Source organism: Anomaloglossus baeobatrachus, chromosome 3, assembly GCF_048569485.1.
Source record: "Anomaloglossus baeobatrachus isolate aAnoBae1 chromosome 3, aAnoBae1.hap1, whole genome shotgun sequence".
NCBI classification, from domain to species: Eukaryota; Metazoa; Chordata; class Amphibia; order Anura; family Aromobatidae; genus Anomaloglossus; species Anomaloglossus baeobatrachus.
In genome coordinates, this window is record NC_134355.1 from 660,356,050 (window position 1) to 660,380,324 (window position 24,275).

The 24,275-nt window shown below is 48.4% G+C and overlaps 1 protein-coding gene across 2 annotated transcripts in view; it reads left to right on the plus strand.

Moving 5' to 3' along the window:
- Nucleotides 1–18,517, plus strand: part of LOC142296997 (cytochrome P450 2C5-like) — a 150,592-nt gene extending 132,075 nt beyond the window's left edge. For both annotated transcript variants that reach the window (XM_075341199.1, XM_075341198.1), the window contains 2 exons: nucleotides 17,422–17,563; nucleotides 17,678–18,517. In XM_075341199.1, the coding sequence (XP_075197314.1) occupies nucleotides 17,422–17,563; nucleotides 17,678–17,856 (321 nt within the window). In that variant the 3' untranslated portion in view covers nucleotides 17,857–18,517. The remainder of the gene's footprint in view (nucleotides 1–17,421; nucleotides 17,564–17,677) is intronic.
- The last annotated feature ends 5,758 nt before the right edge of the window (nucleotides 18,518–24,275 follow it).

Consider the following 24,275-nt stretch of genomic DNA (forward strand, 5'->3'; position numbering starts at 1 on the left):
TCCCTGAACACCGGCTGGCCTTGAGTCTGTGATTGGTTGCAGTCTGACATGACCCCAGCCTGTGTGACAGCGTTTTTCTGCAACCAGTCATTGCTTATCGAGACTTATTCATTCTTTGTCTGCACTCACAGTGGGCAGTCATGCTCTTTGGCCACTCGCTGTGACTGAGATGTAACCGAGATGGAATCGCTGTGGGACCTCATGTGGATTACATAGCACCTGCAACAGTTTTTAGGGGGTTAATAAAGTGGTGAAAGAGGGTGTTTTTTGTATTTTATTCCAAATAAAAGATTTTATTGGTGTCTGTGTTTAATTACTTTCACTTACAGATTAGTGATGGAGGTGTCAGACACCTGCCATCACTAATCTAGGGCTTAGTAGCAGCTGTGGGTTTTTGTTAACCCCTTATTGCCCTGATTGCGACCGCACCTAGGCAACAGGCAGTTCCGGGTAAAAGTGCCAGGCTTGTCACATCTAATGGTAATGGATGCTACAATCCTGGGTGGCTGCAGGTTGCTATTTTTAGCCTGGGGGGGGTGGCCAATAAGCATGGCTCTCACCAATCAGAGAATACCAGCCCCCGGCTGTTGGGCTTTATCTTGGCTGGGTATCAAAATATGGGGGAACCCTACTCCAATTTTTTTTATTTATTTTTACTGTTCGGGTAGAGTCACACTGTCGTATGACTCGCATGAGTGCAGTGAGAAAATCTTGCATTGCATTCGGCCTCATGTAAGACAATGCTGCACCTCACATTTGTGAGTTTTTCCTCAGCCCTAATTGGACTGAGGAAAAAATCACAGCATGCTGTGATTGTCTGTGAGTCTCCTATCACTTGCATCCATACAAGCCTATGGGTGCGAAAGAAATATTGCACAGCTCTCGGATGACATTCAAGGGTAGTTCGATATATGCATAGGCTGACAATGGAGGAGATGGGTGATTGTTACGTCACAGTCACATGACACTCGGACCATGCTTACAGCAGAGCCTGAGCTGAGGGTCATTAGCATATTGCATCCAATGCTCTCACATCCGATGCCATACGCCAGTGAGACCCCGGCCTACGATATAGACAAGCAATAGCGCCTGTGAATGGAAGCAGTCAGCTGACACGCACGCAGACACGCTGCCACTCAGTGTGGAGGCGTGGCTGACTGAAACCAGTCACAGGCACTGGTGGGCTAGGAAAGCAGTGCATATTCAATGAAAGTTAATTAGCTGTTCTGAAAGTGAATGCGTGACCTGGAAGCAGCTTGCCGCCATGACAGATCCTTGGGGTGTACACTGCGTGCACTCCTATCTCCTCATCCCTTCTACCAACATTTTTAATCTCTGATTTCTGATACCCACAGACTTATACGGGTCCAGACTCCAGATCAGAACTGGATTTAAAAAAAAAAAGATAACAGGGACCCGCCGGTCTCAGTTTTCTGCAGCTCCAGTCAACTCTACCCATGTCCTGTTTATATTCAGTTCATGGACATATGTCCTGACATTTTTCTTTAGAGTTTGCTGATAAAATTTATAATTCATTGTCCAGATGTAGCAAAACAGGTTTAAAGTATAATAGTGTGCCGCCCAGTGCCCCGTTACCTTCAGGTCGTCTCAGGGTCTTCAGGGACGGTGCGTCCTGGGTGCTTCTGTTCAAAGGTAGGTTGACTTCTTTAGGATTCGTGACGCCACTCTCGGTATTGCGGTCAGGGTGATCGCCACTGCATATTAGGGGACGCCTGGGGCTGATGTTGGGTGCAGCTAGATGGAGTGGCCTCCCGAGAGTGAGGCTAGCCCCAGGGCCCAGTTTGGGTGTGTGGAACCACAGGTTGCAGAATGACTCACACGCACAACCAGAATGTCTTTCAGGGTTTTTACTCATGTCAGATGGCAGGGGGGGTGAGTATCCCGGGCGAAGCCGTGATAACCAGGTGGAACCAGGAATTCCTTCAGGCTGACTTGTGAGGGTGGCTACTGACTCGCCTTCCTAGCCCTTGTGTTTTTGGGGTGAACCAGACTTGCAGTCCTACGGGGTCACCCAGGGAAGTTGCTTCTGCCTGTTCTCCCCTTTTTTCGGCCCATCTGCTTGTAGCCTGGACCAGGTCACTCCGGCTAGTTGCCTCTTGTGAACTATGGGCCCTCTCGTTGGTACGTGGCTCCGGACGCTGTGGTGTTATGGTGGAGGGTATGAAGTACCCCCACTTGCAGGTTGAGCAGGCCAACTGAATGGGCCCCTGCTCTGGGGACCTGTAACCCCATGCGGGCCTGGTCCTCGCCTGGCAGTCCCCGTACTCAGCCACCCCTTTGCACTCGAGCCTTGGGTGGATTTCGGGCGGCACTACTAGGTGACCGTTCTCCCCCGTCAATAACCACTGAACCTGCGGTGTCCGACTAGTGACAGCCTCCAGGTTTCCTCCTTGCGGCTCCTCTCCCTGAGCTTCACTGACTGACTTGCTCACTACTCCCTCCCCTCTGTGCCTGCCTCCGCAAATTAGCAACCATGCTCTCTACCACACCCCTTGAGTGGAGATGGAAGCCACGCCCCCTCCTAGATTCCCCAGAGGTCCCTTCAAAGGTCAATGTGGGAGACCTGGTTACTATGCGCCTGTGTAACCACACCCCGGTCAGCCTTCTGGATTACCTGTGTTGAACTGCCCCCAGCATGGGTGCAGTACTCAGTGGTGCCTGACCAGGTCAGGGGCGCCACATTCCCCCTTAGTTAACAACAGCACGTCCTCGGGCTGCAGGACAAACATTTTAAAATGCATAAAACATTATAAAAGCATCATAAAACTCTAAAAACATACCAGGTACCATACATCACCACTCTCCACCCACAAGTCTGTTACCCACCCAGAACCCTCTCAGGAGGCAGGTCACCAGTCATTTTAGCAACCAGATCTGGGCCATCAGATTCCCCAGACGTTTCCTCCAATCTTTCTCTCCTGGGGCTGGTGGTTGAAGGCAAACATCTCTCCCGTCGAGCCGCGTCTTCGGCCTCTTCTGGCAGGATGTAGAGGCGGCTTTCAGTCGGTGTTGCTTCTTTGTGGTGGAGAGCCAGGCCACATAAACAGGCGTGCTCCCTGGTCACAGGCGAGCCAGGCCCCTAAACAGGCTGGTTCTGGTGGTGGTACCTTTCAGGTAACCTATACACTGCGAGAGTTTGTGGCTATAGCCAGTTCATAGCCTATGGTCCATTTTCAAAAGTGCACAAACCAGGTGCAAAGTAGACTTATTTTCTCACAATAGTCTTTGTGGGCAAATTCTTGAACTTTTTCCAACGTTGCAAACTGGAACTTCAACTTGGCTGTACTTTACTTTACTTTACATGGATTCTTTACCAGGGTTTTGGCCTGTAGGGCTGTGGCACCTGACATTCTCCACATCTCTGTCATCATCTGTAGTCATATCTTCAGCTTGTTCTTTGTCTTTTTCTGTTCTTTTCTCTATTTCTCTATCTTCTTCTCTTTCTTGGCTTACTTGCTTTGGGGTTTGGGTAGGGACTGTTGAACTGCCTTACTGATTCGGGCATGGCGTAACATCTAACGCAAACCAGCCACGTTCTCCCTGATGTTTGGTGAACTCAACCAGGTCTCCCATATGCAGGTTTCTTCCAGGATGTCCTCTTGGCAAGTGGGCTCTCACATCCCTCCTACTTACAAAGATGCCTTCTCTCATACCAGGTGTGATAATAAAGCCATATCCCGACTTAAGACTGAATTCTTCGACCACTCCACGGCAAAGGGCTCCTCTTTCCTGGTAGCGGGCTTTTCTTAACATCTGTTTTTCTTCTAAGTCTCGTGCTGTGACATCTTCTCTATGCCGATCTGGGGACTGCTGTATTGCGGTCTGTTTTGCTCGGGCGCGGTGCCGTGCTCTGCTCATGGGGCTCTTCTGAACTGCGGGCTCCCAGGCTACATACATGCGCGGTATTGTGATGGCCAGCGCTTCATCTTCAGTGGGAGACGTCAGGCTCTCTTCATCCCAGCGGGAGTATGGTAACATTTCTGGCTCCGGGCCTCCCTCAACTTCACAGGGTGCTGTGTCCTCCTCCGGCTGTTCTGGGATTGCCGCTTCAGCCTCCAGGCCTCTCTTCCCCCTTAGTGCTCTACAGCACTCCTCCAGCAGCAGCGCTGGGGATAGACATTCATCGGAGGGCCAGGGTGGTGGGCTCTTAGCTGCGGGAATTGCTGGGGCCACTCTGGATGAGCGCCTGGGGAGTAGATAGCGATCCACTATATCTTTAGGGAACCGCGCCTCCAGATCCGCCTTGAATTTTAGGAACTCGAGGTCTTCTCCCGGCGGGGAGGATTCCCCGAGATTCCCTGGGCTGTGGCTGGGGTGCGGTGGTCTCTTCTGCCGTGCGGGTAGGAGTAGATGGCCTTGCGGCCTGGTCTTGGCGGGCCGAGCCTGGTGTGGCTGCGGCCTGGTCTTGGCAGGCCAGACTGGGTGTTGCTGCTGCGGCTTGGTCTTGGCGGGCTGGGCTGGGCATCATTGCACCAGGCGTCTTTGCAGGGACCGCGGGCTACTCAGCATGGGTCGTAGCGGGCGTCGCCTCCGGGATCGCAGCAGGGATCTTCACGGGTGTAGCAGTGTGGCGCGCTGCGGGCATCAAAGTGGTCTCAGGGTGCGGCAGCGCCGCCGGTGTCAGTGCTCTCACAAGGGCAACACAGGACTCATTGGTAGCATCATCGGTGTCTGGGTGGTCGACACCCGGTGTGGCACTTGTCGCGCGGTCCACCTCTCGTAGGCCCGAACCTCTGTAGCCATCTCCCAGAGCTCGGTGCATCCTTCCCTGATCTGCTGCACGATCCTGGCCTCCAGCCGGTTGCAGAACTGGGCAAGCTCCCAGTCCCACCAGGCAGCGGAGCCTGGCTCTAGATCTCTGCATTCAGACGCCATCTTCTCTTCTCTCTCTGCACAACCTTTTAGCTCCACTTCCTGCAGCAGACTCGTGACTTCTTCCCGCCGTCTCTGGACAGATCCGCCCCCATCGCTCGTGAGGTCAGAGCACTGCAGGGGTTCTCTGGGTAGCCACACCTCTTCGTGGGCGGTTACTTCTTCTAGCGCGGACTGCTGTTGTTCTTTGGCGCGCTTTCTGTGGTGGCAACATGGCGGCGCTTCAAATTTTTAATGCGGGACCTCCAAAGCACATGGTCACCTGTCTTAACAGGTCTAGTGCTTATCCTGTTCGTGACGCCAGAATTGTGCCGCCCAGTGCCCCGTTACCTTCAGGTCATCTCAGGTTCTTCAGGGACGTCGCGTCCTGGGTCCTTCTGGTCACAGGTACGTTGACTTCTTTAGCATTCGTGACGCCACTCTCGGTATTGCGGTCAGGGTGACCGCCACTGCATATTAGGGGACGCCTGGGGCTGATGTTGGGTGCAACTAAATGAAGTGGCCTCCCGAGAGGGAGACTAGCCCCAGGGTCCAGTTTGGGTGTGTGGAACCACAGGTCGCAGAATGACTCACACGCACAACCAGAATGTCTTTCAGGGTTTTTACTCACGTCAGATGGCAGGGGGTGAGTAACCCGGGCGAAGCCGTGATAACCAGGTGGATCCAGGAATTCCTTCAGGCTGACTTGTGAGGCTGGCTACTGACTCGCCTTCCTACCCATTGTGTTTTTGGGGTGACCCAGACTTGCAGTCCTACGGGGTCATCAAGGGAAGTTGCTTCTGCCTGTTCTCCCCTTTTTCGGCCTGTCTGCTTGTAGCCTGGACCAGGTCACTCCGGCTACTTGCCTCTTGTGAACTATGGGCCCTCCAAAGGTCAATGTGGGAGTCTTGGTTACTATGCGCCTGTGTAACCGTAACCACACCCCGGTCAGCCTTCTGGATTACCTGTGTTGCACTGCCCCCAGCATGGGTGCAGTACTCAGTGGTGCCTGACCAGGTCAGGGGCGCCACAATAGTACCACCACTGTCTCTTTGCAATTCTGCCATATTAATTAAAGGACTTGTCCGATATAAACTCCCCAGAAAATTTTAAGCTAATCTGTGCTGTATTGTCATATAAATCACCCCTACATTGTTATTTTTTGTTTTCTGACTTTTGTTCTTCTTGAATTATCCCTTTATTCTCTGCAGCTCTTTGATTACCTTCAGCACAAACAAACTTGACTTCTTCCTTTAATTCTTGGTTGCCAAACCTCACAGACAGACCTGGCACCGCCTGGCCTCACTGTCCAGCCCCGCCCCCTGCCCACTCTCTGCACACTTATTGGCTGTCAGTATTCTGCCCAGCACTGATCTCTCAGCAGGGGCGTAACTACTGCGGTCGCAGCGGTCGCCATTGCGACCGGGCCCGGGAGGTTAGGGGCCCAGTGGCCGCCTGGCAGATCAGCAACCAGCTCCTGTCTGTGACAGAGGGGCTGCGCTGATCTGTCACAGACCACGCGACCGCTATATGACCCGGTGCCGCCGACGACACTGGGCACCCCTGCCTGGTGTCAGTGGCTGCGGCGGCTCCCCCGTCACCACGCACAGTAATGATGAAGCATAGCTCGGCCGCTGCTTTTGTTACCCTGGGTTCCTTTTTGACATTGCAGACTATTAAATGCCTTACTCTAGGAGTGATCTTTGTTAGTTGACCACTTATAAAGAGGGAAGTAATGGTTTGGAATTTTCTCTATTTAATCACAATTAGGTATGATCAAACCAGAACTGTAAATGGAAACCCGAACACAGACTTTTTATTGTACATCCGGTTCCTGTCCATGTTTGTCACCCGAAATGTACAGCCAATCAGCAAGTTTTCAGGTTGTAGGCACTTCCAAAGCAATGCTAAGTATTGGCATGGCTGTGACTGGGCAGTGCACCTTTGTGATTCGGCCTATATAAAGGCCAGATCATGAGCTGCTGCACCATTTTGCCTTTACAAGAATAGAGAGAGTACACTGTTAGGCTGGCTTTGCACGTTGCGACGTATCATCTAGCATTTACACTGTACGATGTCGAAAGTGACGCCGGATGTGCGTCACTTTCGATTTGACCCCACCGACATCGCACGTGCGATGTCGCAACGTGCAAAGCCGCCCTTAGAGTGAGGGATAGTGATAGGTGCAGTTAGGCAAAAACCAAATACATTGTAGGGATAGGACGTTGCACAAGTAAGGGACAGTGATACAGTAGGTGCAAGAAATTGTAAATCAAATACAGCGATGCATCCCGCAGCTTTGAATAGCAGCACAAGGCAGCAGTGTACAGACAGTGTAATCTATTAGCTCAATCTAGCAAAAAAGTTGCCTTGCTGTGTGAATATCTCTGAAACTTTATACTGCATTGCATCATGCAGCTTTGCGTAGTGGTCAAAAACAGCAGTGTACAGGAAGTACATAGGTGACAGTACCACCAAACTCAAAAATGGAAAATTCCATTATTCAAAGCTGTTGTATTCAGACAGAGCTGCCTGCTTTGAACAAAATATTTTCAAAACAAATACTATGGATTCCCGGGATACACACTGAGAAGCATGGGTAAGCCATTTCAAGTCTAAATGAATGGGACTTGCAGTAGCAAAGCTAGCTGGCATACCTCCGGCTCAATTCCAAATCAAACTACGAGCTTCAGAAAATGGAGCTGGAGCAGAACATAGGCTCCTGCGTGGGAACTGTTAAAACAGGCAGCTTAAGAATCAGTGTCCTGCTGAAAGCGCAGAGTTAGCACCTGAGCGGCACTGGCATCATACATCAACATCACCCCCTTGAAAGCGAGCAAAGCAGTGGGAAACTCAACAAGTCAGGAACCTGTCACTTATGGTTATCAAGTAGTGATGAGCGAGTACTAAAAAGCTCGGGTGCTCGAAGCTCGGGCCGAGCCTCCCAAGATACTCGTGTACTCGGGCCGAGCAATGAGCCCAATGTTATCCTATGGGAGACCCGAGTATTTTTGTGAAATGACCCCCCGGCAGCATGGAGAAACCCTAAAAATGTCACAAAAGTCTCAGAAGAGTGCTCAAATGACATGGCAACAGCATGGGGAAGACCCCTTGAAGCATTTATCACTGAAAAGTCACAGCTGTGAACAATTTTGTCCGCGATTACGCCATTTTTACGGACTCACCAGAAAACCTTCCAAAATGACCCCAAAATGATTTTTCATGGCGGAAATGTTAAGGGCACATACCCAATAGTGAGATAGAGCTGGTGTATGTTACTTTTTGAGATTAATACATGAAAGATTTTACGTGAAAACATTGTGTGGCACTCCGATGTCCCTGAGAAGAGACGTACATGAAGGCCTCTTGAGTCTAATGTGCCCATTTTGAGGAAGTGAGTCTTTGTAGTATTTTCCTTTGCCAGGGCAGTCCAAAATTGTGAGGTTCACCAATGCCCCTGCATACAGACGTGCATGAGGGCCTGTAAACCTGAAGTGCCCATTGTAAGGAAGTGGGTCTATTGTAGTATAGCCCTTAGGCAGGGCAGCCAAAAATTGGGAGGCTCCACGTTGTCCCTGGGTAGAGACGTGCATGAGGGCCTCAAAACATTAAGTGTCCATTGTCAGGAAGTGGGTGTATTATAGTATAGCCCTTAGGCAGGGCAGCCAAAAATTGGGAGGCTCCACATTGTCCCTGGATAGAGACGTGCATGATGGCCTGTAAACCTGAAGTGCCCATTGTAAGGAAGTGGGTCTATTGTAGTATAGCCCTTAGGCAGGGCAGCCAAAAATTGGGAGGCTCCACATTGTCCCTGGATAGAGACGTGCATGATGGCCTGTAAACCTGAAGTGCCCATTGTAAGGAAGTGGGTCTATTTTAGTATAGCCCTTTGCCAGGGCAGCCAAAAATTGGGAGGCTCCACGTTGTCCCTGGATAGAGACGTGCATGATGGCCTGTAAACCTGAAGTGCCCATTGTAAGGAAGTGGGTCTATTGTAGTATAGCCCTTAGGCAGGGCAGCCAAAAATTGGGAGGCTCCACATTGTCCCTGGATAGAGACGTGCATGATGGCCTGTAAACCTGAAGTGCCCATTGTCAGGAAGTGGGTATATTATAGTATAGCCCTTAGGCAGGGCAGCCAAAAATTGGGAGGCTCCACATTGTCCCTGGATAGAGACGTGCATGATGGCCTGAAAACCTGAAGTGCCCATTGTAAGGAAGTGGGTCTATTGTAGTATAGCCCTTAGGCAGGGCAGCCAAAAATTGGGAGGCTCCACATTGTCCCTGGATAGAGACGTGCATGATGGCCTGTAAACCTGAAGTGCCCATTGTAAGGAAGTGGGTCTATTGTAGTATAGCCCTTAGGCAGGGCAGCCAAAAATTGGGAGGCTCCACATTGTCCCTGGATAGAGACGTGCATGATGGCCTGTAAACCTGAAGTGCCCATTGTAAGGAAGTGGGTCTATTGTAGTATAGCCCTTAGGCAGGGCAGCCAAAAATTGGGAGGCTCCACATTGTCCCTGGATAGAGACGTGCATGATGGCCTGTAAACCTGAAGTGCCCATTGTAAGGAAGTGGGTCTATTTTAGTATAGCCCTTTGCCAGGGCAGCCAAAAATTGGGAGGCTCCACGTTGTCCCTGGATAGAGACGTGCATGATGGCCTGTAAACCTGAAGTGCCCATTGTAAGGAAGTGGGTCTATTGTAGTATAGCCCTTAGGCAGGGCAGCCAAAAATTGGGAGGCTCCACGTTGTCCGTGGGTAGAGACGTGCATGAGGGCCTCAAAACATTAAGTGTCCATTGTCAGGAAGTGGGCGTATTATAGTATAGCCCTTAGGCAGGGCAGCCAAAAATTGGGAGGCACCACATTGTCCCTGGATAGAGACGTGCATGATGGCCTGTAAACCTGAAGTGCCCATTGTAAGGAAGTGGGTCTATTGTAGTATAGCCCTTAGGCAGGGTAGCCAAAAATTGGGAGGCTCCACGTTGTCCCTGGGTAGAGACGTGCATGAGGGCCTCAAAACATTAAGTGTCCATTGTCAGGAAGTGGGTGTATTATAGTATAGCCCTTAGGCAGGGCAGCCAAAAATTGGGAGGCTCCACATTGTCCCTGGATAGAGACGTGCATGATGGCCTTTAAACCTGAAGTGCCCATTGTAAGGAAGTGGGTCTATTGTAGTATAGCCCTTAGGCAGGGCAGCCAAAAATTGGGAGGCTCCACGTTGTCCCTGGGTAGAGACGTGCATGAGGGCCTCAAAACATTAAGTGTCCATTGTCAGGAAGTGGGTGTATTATAGTATAGCCCTTAGGCAGGGCAGCCAAAAATTGGGAGGCTCCACGTTGTCCCTGGGTAGAGACGTGCATGAGGGCCTCAAAACATTGTTCCCATTGCAAAGGAGTGGGTCTCCTGTCGTTGTAATGTCCATTCTGCAAAGAATGGGCGAAAAAATTTACCACTGGGGGTATACCTGAAACAAAGGCCTAAGTATTGCAATTTGTAACGGTCATCATCATGGTGGCGCATGAGGAGAAGGAGGAGCAGTCCAGCGATTATCCAAAGTCCAGAAGTGTGTACCCATGGGTGAGTGGAGGTACATGGCAAACTTTAAATTCCGCTCTCATTTGCTGGTGGTGTGGTGAAGTCTGGCCCAATCCAACCCTTGTTCATCTTGATCAGAGTCAGCCTGTCAGCATTTTCAGTTGACAGGCGGGTGCGTTTATCTGTAATGATTCCACCTGCGGCACTAAAAACACGCTCTGACAAAACGCTAGCAGCAGGGCAGGCCAGGACTTCCAAGGCGTAGAGAGCCAATTCATGCCACGTGTCCAGCTTGGATACCCAATAATTGTAAGGCACAGAGGAATGTCGGAGTACAGTTGTTCGATCTGCAAGGTACTCCTTCAGCATCTGGGCAAACTTAGGATTTCTTGTGGCACTACCCCGCACCTCAGGGGCTGTGGTACGTGAGGGGCTGAGAAAACTGTCCCACATCTTAAAGACTGTTCCCCTACCTCTGGCGGATTGGACTTGTGCCTCTCTCGGCTGTACGCCTCGGTTGTCCACTGATTCCTGACCTATGCCGCTAGCGTTTTGTGAGGGGAATGCTTTGCCTACTTCCGTGACTATGGCCTTCCGGAACTGCTGCATTTTGGTTGACCTCTCCTCCACGGGAATAAGAGACAAAAAGTTCTCCTTGTAGCGTGGGTCTAACAGTGTTACCAACCAGTAATGATTGTCGGCCAAGATGTTCTTAACGCGGGGGTCACGAGACAGGCAGCTTACCATAAAGTCAGCCATGTGCGCCAGACTCTTAACAGCCAGGACTTCAGTAGCCTGACCAACAAGATGACTGAACATGCTGTCCTCCTCCTCCTCCTCCTCCTCCTCATCTACCCTGTCCTCTGGCCAGCCACGCTGAACCGAGGATATGACTGGTGTGCATGTCATATCCTCAATTTGGCCGGAGAGTTGCTCCATGTCTTCATCCTCCTCCTCGTCATAGTCCTCCACTGCACGTTGTGATGAGACGAGGCTGGGCTGTGTGTTATCACCCACACCCACTACTGTTTCTTGCTGCAACTCATCGCGCTCCGCCTGCAATGCATCATGTTTGTTTTTCAGCAGAGACCGTTTTAGAAGGCAGAGTAGCGGTATGGTGACGCTAATAATGGCGTCATCACCACTCACCATCTTGGTGGAGTCCTCAAAGTTTTGGAGGATGGTACATAGGTCTGACATCCATCTCCACTCCTCAGGTGTTATGTGTGGAGTTTGACCCATTTCCCGACGGCTTAGGTGATGCAGGTACTCAACAACTGCCCTCTTCTGCTCACATATCCTGACCAACATGTGCAGAGTTGAATTCCAACGCGTGGGGACATCACACACCAGTCTGTGAGCCGGAAGATGCAAACTGCGCTGAAAGCCGGCAAGGCCGGCTGAAGCAGTAGGTGACTTTCGAAAATGTGCAGACAGGCGGCGAACTTTTACCAGCAGATCAGACAGCTCTGGGTATGACTTTAGAAACCGCTGAACCACGAGGTTGAGCACATGGGCCACGCATGGAACATGTGTCAGCTGGCCTCGCCTCAAAGCCGCCACCAGGTTCCGGCCATTGTCACACACGACCTTTCCTGGCTTTAGGTTCAGAGGTGTGAGCCAGTGATCTGCCTGCTGTTTCAGAGCTGTCCACAGCTCTTCTGCATTGTGGGGTTTGTCACCTATGCAGATTAGCTTCAGCACAGCCTGTTGCCGCTTCGCCGAGGCAGTGCTGCAGTGCTTCCAGCTTGTGACTGGTGTGGAGGGTACAGTGGATGAGGATGCGCAGGAGGAGGAGGAGGCTGAAGAGCATGACATTCCGGAGCTGTAGAGTGTGGGTGAAACACTGACTGAGGTAGGGCCTGCAAACCTTGGTGTGGGAAGGACGTGTTCCGTCCCTCGCTCAGACTGGGTCCCAGCTTCCACAATATTAACCCAGTGTGCCGTCAACGAGATGTAGCGGCCTTGCCCACAAGCACTTGTCCACGTGTCTGTGGTTAGGTGGACCTTGGGTGAAACAGCGTTGTTCAGGGCACGTGTGATGTTTTGTGACACGTGGTTATGCAACGCGGGGACGGCACACCGGGAGAAATAGTGGCGGCTGGGGACCGAGTAACGTGGGACAGCTGCCGCCATCAGGTCACGGAATGCTTCTGTCTCCACCAGCCTAAAAGGCTACATTTCCAGCGCAAGCAGTCGCGAAATGTTAGCATTTAGAACTGTGGCATGTGGGGTGTTGGCAGTGTATTTGTGCCTGCGTTTAAAGGTTTGCTGAATGGATAACTGAACGCTGCGCTGGGACAAGGACGTGCTTGATGATGGTGTTCTTTCTGCGTAGGCAACTGCAGGTGCAGGAGTGGAGGAGGCTTGTTCGCAGGCAGCATGGACAGGGGATTGGCTCGCATGCACAACCAGCGAAGACGTAGCAGTGACATCAGCAAGCACTGCTCCTCGACTCTGTTGTACTTCCCACAAAGTCGGGTGCTTGGCTGACATGTGCCTGATCATGCTGGTGGTGGTCAGGCTGCTAGTTTTGGTACCCCTGCTGATGCTGGCACGGCAGGTGTTGCAAATGGCCTTTTTTGAATCATCTGGATCCAACTTAAAAAACTGCCAGACTCGGGAAGACCTAACATTTGTACAGGCACCTTGTGTCGTCGTGTTGTTCCGGGGAACGGTTGCCTGACTTCTGCCTGGGGCCACCACCCTGCTTCTTACTGCCTGTTGTGATGCTACGCCTCCCTCCCCCTGTGCACTGCTGTCCTCGCTCTGCATATCCTCCTGCCAGGTTGGGTCAGTTACTGGATCATCCACCACGTCGTCTTCCTCTTCCGCACCCTGCTCCTCCTCCTGACTTCCTGACAATTGTGTCTCATCATCGTCCACCACTTGTTGAGACACGTTGCCAACTTCGTGAGAACGTGGCTGCTCAAATATTTGGCCATCTGTACAGACGATCTCCTCATGACCCACTTCAATATGAGCTGGCGAGAGGCCAGAATGTGTGAATGGAAACGAGAACAGCTCTTCCGAGTGTCCAAGTGTGGGATCATTAATGTCCGAGGAGGACGTGTACTCAGCCTGGTGGTAGGAAGGAGGATCAGGTTCAGAAATGTGCGGTGCAGTATCACGGCTACTGACACTTGACCGTGTGGAAGACAGAGTGTTTGTGGTGGTGCCAATCTGACTGGAAGCATTATCTGCTATCCAACTAACAACCTGTTGACACTGGTCTTGGTTCAAGAGCGGTGTACTGCTGCGGTCCCCAAGAATTTGGGACAGGACGTGCGAGCGACTAGATGTGGCCCTTTGTTGTGGCGAAATTAGAGCTTGCCCACGACCTCGGCCTCTGCCTGCACCACCATCACGTCCACTTCCTTGTTCCTTGCCAATGCCCTTGCGCATTTTGCAATGCTGTGCACTGCTGACGTGTATATTCACTACTTGTGCGTTATATCAAAGTTTGTGGAAATTGCACACAAGTGCACCTGTACGCTGCCACCAACAGGCACACACGTGCGGTTTTAAAAACCAAGCACGGACGCAATAAGAACCTAACAGGTTTTTTTGGGGAGCGACAATTACAGACAAGTCAGACACTATCTGGACTGTTTTACACTGTGTACACCAGCCCCAGATATGATGAAGGCTGGTATACGGTCACCACTACCCTGCCTGCCTGCCTGCCTGTATACTGGTACAATAGTCCTGACAAGGACTCTTCTGGTCACTAGCCTGTATTCAGACCTGGCTATACCCTGCCTGTATATAGCAACAATAGTCCTGAGAAGGACTCTGCTACTGTACTCCGACCTGGCTATACCCTGCCTGCCTGTATACAACTAGAATAGTCCTGAGAAGGACTTTTGGTCACACTGTTTGCAGCCCTGCAACTGAAAAAGCTATAAAGGGCCGCAAAGCTTTCCCTGAATCAGCGACACTCTCCCTGCACTGACTGTCTGGATAGCTGTGAGCAGAGCACAGCGCGCTGGCCGGTATAAAGGCTCGGTCACGCTGTGCAGGCCGGCCAATCACTGCAATTCCACAACTAACAGGGCTGTGGCATTGCAGTGGTCTGCCAGCCAATCCCTGCATGAGGGCTGGCTCTCAAAAGAGCGCCAACATGCAGAAATGAAGACCACGAGTACAGCACGAGTATCGCGAGATTACTCGGTCCCCGCCGAGCAGCCCGAGTACAGCGATACTCGTGCGAGTACCGAGTAGTTACAAGCATGCTCGCTCATCACTATTATCAAGCATTCTGTTGGATGGGGTTCCGTGGCCCATGTCTGTTTTAACTGGATGCCAACCAGGTAAACAGGCTCTTTTAGGGACATTTATACAATTTGGTGATCTGTGGGGGAATTTTGTTAATCTTGGCTGTGTGGGTGAACTGGGAATACAGGCTATGTAGGGGACATTATTTGATAAACTTGTTGAGCTGTGGATAAATTATGCCAATGTTTTATGTCTACCTGCTTTGAACAATAATTTTTTCAAAATAAATGCTTTGGATTCATGGGATAGACACTGAGCAGCATGGTGAGACACTTTATATAAAAAATCAAATCAGTGTGTTTACAGCATGCCTTGCTGCGTGAATATCTCTAAAAATTCATACTGCATTGCATCACGCAGCTTTGCGTAGCGGTCCAAAACTGCAGCATACAGGCAGTGTAATCTATTAGTGGCCACAGTAGCACTAACCCAAAAGTGGAAATAGAGACTTATTCCATTATTCAAAGCTGTCATATTCAGACAGAGCTGCCTGCTTTGAACAATATTTTTTTTCAAACTAAATACTTCGGATTTCCGGGATAGACACTGAGCAGCATTGTGAGCCGCTTGAAGTCTAAATGGCTGGGACTGGCAGCAGCAAGTCTAGCTGGCAGACTGCCAGCTCAATCTCAAATCCAACTAGGAGCTTTTTAATTGCAAGAGCTATACTGTATGCAACAGGAGGTGAACATTAGGCTCTGTACTCTGAGCTTGGAAAACAGGCACTCTCTAGGCCTTTTTAAAAAAATGTTGTTCTGTGAGGGTACCCTTCCAAACTGGGGTGTGATGGTGAAATGTGAAAACAGGATCTGCAGGGTGTAATGTAATGTGGGCTGTGCCTTAGGTGTAAATGGTTTTAGCGCATGTCCTAACACCACTGAGGATTGGTGCACATCTTTATGTCCATGTTTTCTCATACACTACTCCACTTGGTCCACCTCCTCCTCATCCGGTCAGCATAACTGCATGACCAAACTCAGCTCCGCACAGCCGGGGAAACAGCAGGTTGTTCTGAGACTCAGCTGTTTGGGGTTCAAATTCCCCACCAAGCTGTAGCTGTGGATGGACTCCATAGGGGCCTTTTTAAAATTGTTGCTTACTGGGGCAACTTTGCCTATCTTAACTATGTAGGTGAACCGGGAATACAGACTGCATAGGGTAAATTTGTCAAACTTGTTGCTCTGTGGGAGAAGTCTGGCAATCTTGACTGTGTGGGTGAAATGGGAATACAGGCTCTGAAAGGGCCCTTTTTTATTTTGTTGGTCTGGAAAATCTCCGAAATCCATCTATGTGGGGTCACTGTTACAATTTATATTTTCTTAATTCACTTGCTATGTAACCATAATTGGTATGGTGACAGAAGCCCTTGAAGTCATTTCCCTATCCACATTTGCTTGCAGGGTAATTGGCATGCTCTTATCCCCATATAGGTTCCTTTTGCAGCCCCCTATCCCTTATTACAACCATTTTACAGCCCTGAACTTGGGCTCCCTATTAATTTGTATGGGGTTTGTTGTTCAGGGTCAAGTTCTGTTGCCGAATCCAATTTATTTTTTTTTTCTTGCTCGGTGCTCTTTCGGTGAACCCGAATATCCATGGGTTTGCTCCTCTCTAAATACACTCTGTCGGATTATGGATTGGTGGAGCCCAAACTCATTAGAGATGGTTTATAACCCTTTACAGCCTGTTAAGCTAAATTGTCAACAGGACAAGTTTTCTTTGTTAGTGCCATAATACACTTCCACAAAGGTGTTTGACGATCAGACTTTTATAGATCATTGATAGTTAAATAAAAGAGGTCAGCAACTCATACTTGATTGTCCTCCCATCCCACGATTGAAAATTCCAAGCTCTAATTGCACCTTATTATCTGCTAATCTTACAGGTTCACATATTTTTGCCACTCACAGATATGTGATATTGGATATATTTCCTAAAAAAAATGATAGGGTCTAATATGTTGAGTAATTTGTTTGATTATGTACTTTTATATCTACTTTTACAACCTTTGAGTATCTGATGTAGTTTTAGGTTAAATTTTTGCAGCAATATTGAAAATTCTTAAGGGTTCACAGATTTTCAAGCACAAGTGTATTTTTGTCACTAAAAAGAAAGATGGCTTTCTTATAGAACAGTGATATCTTGAAGACTTTGGTTAGAGCGAATTTCACTAAAGAGGTGGCGCTGCGATCAGTGCTGTAAAATTCGCACTAATATTGAGGGCAAATAGGGAGCCCAACTTCACCTGTAATCTCTCAGCCACTGGCAATCTATCAGTGAAGAAAAAAAATTAGAAAAAGCAGCAGAATTTGGTTTACAAAAGGAAAGGTCACTAATTATTAGCTAACAATGAGCAAATTGGTTCCCAATATGGTGCCCTTCTTTTCACCTAAGAATAACTACACAGGCCATGGACTAGATTATTATTCTTTTTCCAAGCCCCCTTGGACCTACTAAGTATACTGTATGATCCTGAGAGGCTACAAAAAGATTATATTGTTTTCCGTCATTTCGAAATTAGTGGATGATTGAGAATAAGTACACCATCCTCCTCAGTTGCCCACCAATGTGTTCATGATGGAGGCTGATGAATATAATAGGATTTTTAGGGACCCAAACTCTGGTGCTATAAGAACCTACATATTTTGGATGGGGACCCTATCTTAAAGTTTCACTATATTGAGATTTTTGGGGGTGAATTTCAGTAAAAGAATCATTCATACATTTTTGCAGGGAACTCACATAATGCCATCAATGACGTCTCTCCTGCGAGATGACAAGTACTTCAAGAAACCTGACGAGTTTTACCCGCAACATTTTCTTGACTCTGATGGAAACTTTGTCAAAAACGAGGCCTTTCTACCATTTTCTGCTGGTAAGTAATATCAAAATAAAGATGAGGAATACCTCAACCAACCCAGGGGCTTTCTGCTATCAGACTCCATGATAAACTAGCACTATGATGTTTTCTGTCTGCTCCTTTTTGCAGGGAAGAGAAGTTGTGCCGGTGAGAGCTTGGCAAAAGTTCAGCTTTTCCTTGTCTTCACAAAGCTACTCCAGAACTTCACATTCACGGCTCCTCCAGGGGCACAGCTGGATCTCTCTGCTGCCGTTGGCATTATCTCACACCCCAAAAAATACGAGATCTGTGCAATATCAAGAACTTAATGGACAGGTTCCACTGTGTTTGCCCCACAATTAAAGGAGATAATAACTTTATGGTTAAAGTGAAAAAAATGTGTGTTATATGTGAATATTTTCAAGTTACTAATATACCGTTTATTGACATTCTGTGCCATTTTCAATATTGATCAAGTCACATCAGTCTTATTCGGTAGTATGCCATCCACAGCGTGCTTTCCAATGTGATATCTGCAGATGGAGACCATACACATGCAACACCTGCCTGGAACTGTACCGCCCGGGGCTTGACTGGCTGCCGAGCCGCTTGGATCTGTGCTCGTCGGTGGGTGGCTCAAGCTCCTCACGGACCCGGGAGTCGCATCGCTCTGAAAGGGAGTTGCTGGCGCTACGTGAGGGGTGGTGTTCGGTTGAGAGGTCCACGGCCGGGGCCGTGGTTGTTTGGGGGTTAAGTTTGTGACGCCACCCACGGGTTGTGGTGAATGGATGGACACCACCGCTGCCGTTGACTAGGCTCCCGGGGACGGTGTTGCGCAGCTTGGTATTGCCCCCCTCCGTGGGTAGGGGGATGATGGTCCCGGGGGCCCGAGGGAGGTGCTGACTCGGGGGAATGTATGATGCTGCTGGCGTGTCGGTCCGGCGCGGTGCGCAGCCCGAAGGCACTGTTGTCCTCACTATTACAAACACGCTGGAGTCTCTGGTAAACCAAACAAGATGGTGGATGGTGCCCGCAACCGGCTGCGCTTTTCCCCTTTTCAAGTCGGTGGTTTCCGCCTTTCTCCTGCACCTCACTTTTGTAGAAAATGATAACTTCAATGCCTGAGCAATGGTAGTCCGCTCCCCAGCCTGATGTGTGCCAGTAGAGCCCGTGTGCCCGCAGCCGCTGGCCCGTGGGGTCTCGATGCCTGGGCGGTGGCTTTCTACCTCAATCGTTGGGCTGTTGTCTTCAGTTGGGTCTTAGGTGGGAAAGGACCTAAAGTCCAGTCCTCAATCAGTTGATTTGACTCGGTCCAGTTGTTTCTGGGCCTCGTACTGAGTCTGGGTACCCCTCCTGGTGCTCCAGTTTCCAATCGGTTCCCCGGTTCGGTACCGCAGGGCCACTACCCGGTCCTGGTCCCTTACGGTTCCACCTGCTGTAATTCCAGCTCCTGCAGGCAGCCACCACCGTCTGCCTCCTTGCCAGAGGTGACTGGCTGCAACCCAGATACCTGGTGTTAGACTATGGCAGACCTGGACACAGGTCTGCACTTGAGCTCCACTCCACTTCACTATTCAGACTCAACTACTGTTTTTCCTGCCTCAGGGCCTGTGTACTCCTCGGTGGGCGGGGCCAACCACCTGGCTCCACCCCCTGGTGTGTACATCAAACCCTGAGGGAGGTGACAAGGGTTTTGTAGGTTGGCTGCTGTCACCTTATTAAGGGAGGAAGGTGTTTGTGTAAGGGCCTACCTGTGACTACCTGGCTAGTCCAAGGTGTCACAGAACCACAGGCTCAGACTGGCTGTCATGGACAGGCTAGAGGAAAGCTACTCACAAAGCAGGACTCCAAGAACCCCAAAACCCTTTAACCCCTATACAGGCATTTGGAATTACTACAGGGACGTGGAGATCACTACCTGTGGAAGGCTGGAGTCAAGAGGAGAGTAGTAGTCAGGCAGGGTCAAACCAGGAGATGCAGAACAGGGACAAAATCGGCAGACAAGGACGTAGTTAGGAAACCAGAAAGAGGTCAAATCCGGATCTGGCAGTGAGGTACAAAAACGGCAAGTAAAAGGGAAATCAGAGAACAGGCAGAGGTCAGAACCCAGAGATTACTATTCAGAACAGAGCAGGGAACAGAAAGCAGAAATAGAAAACTATCTCTAGCAGTGACCAGCAGACAGGAGGGGGAATTAGAAGTATGTGGTGTCTTCCCATTGGCAGTAGCTGAATGGTGGTAACTTCAGCTGAAAAAAACCACGCCACCTACAGTTAGCCATTGGTACTGCAGGTCCCAGGGAAACCCAGCTTAGTGGATGAGTTGAGCCTACGCCCACCAGAGCCCCTGGTACTGACTCCTCTCCCATCACCAGCACAATCCACGGCGGGAACACGGCATAGCCTGGCGATCAAAGCAGAAGTCACAGGAGTGGACTCTATTTGGGACGTGACAACACATCATTCAACATCCTCAGCTGCACACTAAGGCGGGCTTTGCACACTACGACATCGCAGGTGCGATGTCGGTGGGGTCAAATTGAAAATGACGTACTTCCGGCATCGCATGCGACATCGTATTGTGTAAAGGCTTGATTATACGATTAACGAGCGCAAAAGCGTTGTAATCGTATCATCGGTGCAGCGTCGGCGTGATCCATGATTACGCTGACGCGACAGTCCGATGTTGTTCCTCGCTCCTGCGGCAGCACACATCGCTGTGTGTGAAGTCGCAGGATCGAGGAACATCTCCTACCGGCGTCACCGCGGCTTCTGTAGGATATGCGGAAGGAAGGAGGTGGGTGGGATGATTACATCCCACTCATCTCCGCCCCTCAGCTCCTATTGGCCGCCTGCCGTGTGACGTCGCAGTGACGCCACACGACCCGCCCCCTTAATAAGGAGGCGGGTCGCCGGCCAGAGCGACGGTCGCAGGACAGGTGAGTCCATGTGAAGCTGCCGTAGCGATAATGTTCGCTACGGCAGCTATCACAAGGATATCGCTGCTGCGACGGGGGCGGGGACTATCGCGTGCGACATCGCAGCATCGGCTTGTGATGTCGCAATGTGCAAAGCCCGCCTTAGTGTACTTTAGTGGAGGATCTTGAATGACATGAATAGTCACCCGAATCTCTAAATGCTTGCAGCCATCATACGGACCAGACCATTTGGATGGCACATAAAACGGACCAGACCATTTGGATGGCACATAAAGCTTACCAATCAAAAAAGCATGACTTAAGGTGCTTGTGCCCAGATTGTAAAATGTATGTTCTTGTATGTAAGAGAAACCACAGTTCAGGAGTCTTAGGATTGAATTGGGTGTTGGTACCCCAGGTGCTTTTGGAGTATACAGAATATATAATCGGGATAAACACAAGAAGAGGAAGGGCACTACCCGTGGGATCTCCAGGTATACAGAAAACTATGCCAATAAATGTAAGAGAAAAGAGGTATACCAAGCACGGGATCACCACATTGTCAATTAATACAAGGAGTTAATTTTATTGTACAAAAAAAACCACATGTCCGCACCGGAAGTGTGGCACATACAAAAGATAATAAAAACACTTAAAAAGCCTATGGCATGTTAGACCTATCACGTTGGAAAACAATACATATAATGAGAAAATTGTATATCAATATAATATTAGTAACCTCTCCTTAATGCACCATACATATATTTCAACCAGTATCTACACGTTACATTGCTACCAAGTTTATCCAAAATAATTGATCAGTTGGATCCACCACAAATGATGACAGGATTTACAATACTACATACAATTTAGTAAAGGCCTAGACCTCCAATAATATGCAAGAGATGTAAATAAAGGATGCTACATTAACATCAAGCTGCAGTATTACATCCTAATATCCTAGAGATATATCGGTGAGATGCCAGCAAAATACACAAAGAAACGTGCTGTCTCAGCTTTCTCTTTTCCCCTGAGGAAGCCACCCTTAGAGGTGGCGATACGCGTGGGGTAATCCCGTGGGAAACCCTCTCCTTACGCCACCTTTATTTGCACGTTTCTTTGTGTATTTTGCTGGCATCTCACCGATAGTGAGTATAGACTAATGGGACCCTGAAGGCTTGGTGTAGGACAACTGCTCTGATTTATTCTGGGTTACACTGGATTGTGGTCATGTTGTCTCAGTATAGCCAGATTCCTGTAGCCAGTTAATGATCTAGGATATTAGGATGTAATACTGCAGCTTGATGTTAATGTAGCATCCTTTATTTACATCTCTTGGATATTATTGGAGGTCTAGGCCTTTACTAAATTGTATGTAGTATTGTAAATCCTGTCATCATTTGTGGTGGATCCAACTGATCAATTATTTTGGATAAACTTGGTAGCAATGTAACGTGTAGATACTGGTTGAAATATATGTATGGTGCATTAAGGAGAGGTTACTAATATTATATTGATATACAATTTTCTCATTATATGTATTGTTTCCCAACGTGATAGGTCTAACATGCCATAGGCTTTTTAAGTGTTTTTATTATCTTTTGTGTGTGCCACACTTCCGGTGCGGACATGTGGTTTTTTTTGTACAATAAAATGAACTCCTTGTATTAATTGACAATGTGGTGATCCCGTGCTTGGTATACCTCTTTTCTCTTACATTTATTGGAATATATAATCGGGGTGATGAATAGTAGATTTGAGATAAAATGGGGGACTAGATAGATATTTAAGAACTTTTTATTCTGATGTGTGAGTTGAAAGGGAGGAGAAAACCGGTTTATTTTCTGGTTCTTTATAGCTTATATTGTATGTTGGTGAGATTTCAGGGTCCATATATACAGTGGGTGAAATAAGCATTGAACCTGTCACCAATTTTCTAAGTAAATATATTTCTAAAGGTGCTGTTGACATGAATAGCTAATGTGATATTGATAACAACCCATGCAATTCACACAGGCAAAGAAATCAAACAATAAATGTCTATAAATTTAAGGTATGTGTAAGGCCTGCGACACACATCCGTGCTGCCGGGACGTGTTTGCCATTTTTTATACGTACCAGTGGCACGGAGACACGTTAAGCAATGCTACCCTTTTGTAGCAGGCACACACGTAAAACCACACGGAACGTGTGTCCGTGTGCGTTTGTGCGTGTGTGCGTTTTTCTACACGCTGACATGTCAGTGATTTCTCCAGCAGCACGGGTGTCACACGGCCCGCACCCGTACCACACGGGTGTAGTGTGGATGCGGTCCCGTGTGACACGCGCCGGAGAAAATACACGTGTCAGTGAAAAAAAAAAAAAAACTTAACTCACCTTCTCCAGCCCTCCTGTCTCTGCCGCTGCTGCCTCTTGCTGCCGACCGCTGCTCATTATTCTCATTTAATATTCACTTCACTGCCTGGCAGCAGCAGCAGCGGGGAGACGAGAGGGCTCGAGACCGAGGATCAGCACCACGGACAGCAGCGCGGACCACGTGAGTATGTAAACAACCTGTTCTCCGTATGTTATCACGGATAGCACACGTAGAACACAAGTGGCCTGCACGTACCAGAGACATGTACTTACCTGCACGCAACACGCAGGGGAAATACGTGTCTCTTGGCACGTGCGTGATTTTTACGTGAGTGTGTCGGAGGCCTAATAATGAGAAATTACACAGGGGAAAAGTATTGAACACACAAAGAAAGAGAGGTGCAAAAAAAAATGGATAGTGACACCAGCTGAAATCTATCAGTAATTAGAAATCAATCCTGTCAGTTAGTAAAAAATACTATCAGCTGGTTCAACTGATGGACTATAAAAAGGTGTCTCATTACCAAGGTGCCACACAAGAAACATCTCATAAAAGGTAAGAGTGAAGAGTGTTTGTGTGAAAGTTTGGCCAAAATCACACCTGAGCAATGAATGCAACTAGTTTCTCCATACAGAAAGTGTTTTGAAGCTTCATCACCAACAAAGGTTTTTGGATGGCGTAATAAGTAAATTTCAGTGTGTTAAATGTTTTCCTTGTGTCATTTCTCATTATTACAAATTACTACATTTATGGACATCTGTGGTTTCTTTGTCTCTGTGAATTGAATGGGATGTTTCTAACATCTGGTGAGAAATTCATGTCAATAGCACCTTTTAAAAAAAAAAAAATAAAAAAAATAATAATAATAATTGGTGATGTGTTCAATGCTTATTTCACCTGCTGTATGCACTAACTGTTTTAGCATATAAACTATGTATTTTATACATTTATATGGCGATATTTTTCAGTTGCAAGTCTTCTAACAAGTATAATGCTGCTAAGCTTATTATGTCGGGTAAGAAAGTGCCCATCAGGGATAAAAAATTCCTGTTCTGTTGATTAGTGCAGGCATCAGTGGTTGGACTCAGCCCAGATCAGTAAGTTTTTACGTATTCTATGTATAAGTGATTAACTGCTTCAATATGGAGTGTTATAACAATGTTACCTTATTATTTTTATCTTGGTGAAGGAGTTGGGACAAAACATGCTTTGTGGATTGTGCCCTTTTTAAAATTAGTAATAATCCTTACAAGAAACACTTTAAATAAAAAAAGTTATGAAAACATGTTTCAGGGCATTTGCTATGAAAATAATCCATTGCATAACCCCTTTAAATTTGTGATTAGTTACACAGCAAAACATCTGTATTTGTATATTTTTGTTTATCATACAAAGATTTTTTGCAACCTTGTTTAATTTAGTGGAAAACCGGGGGAATGTGTCCAGCAGCCAACAGGGAAGAGCTCCTGTGCCTT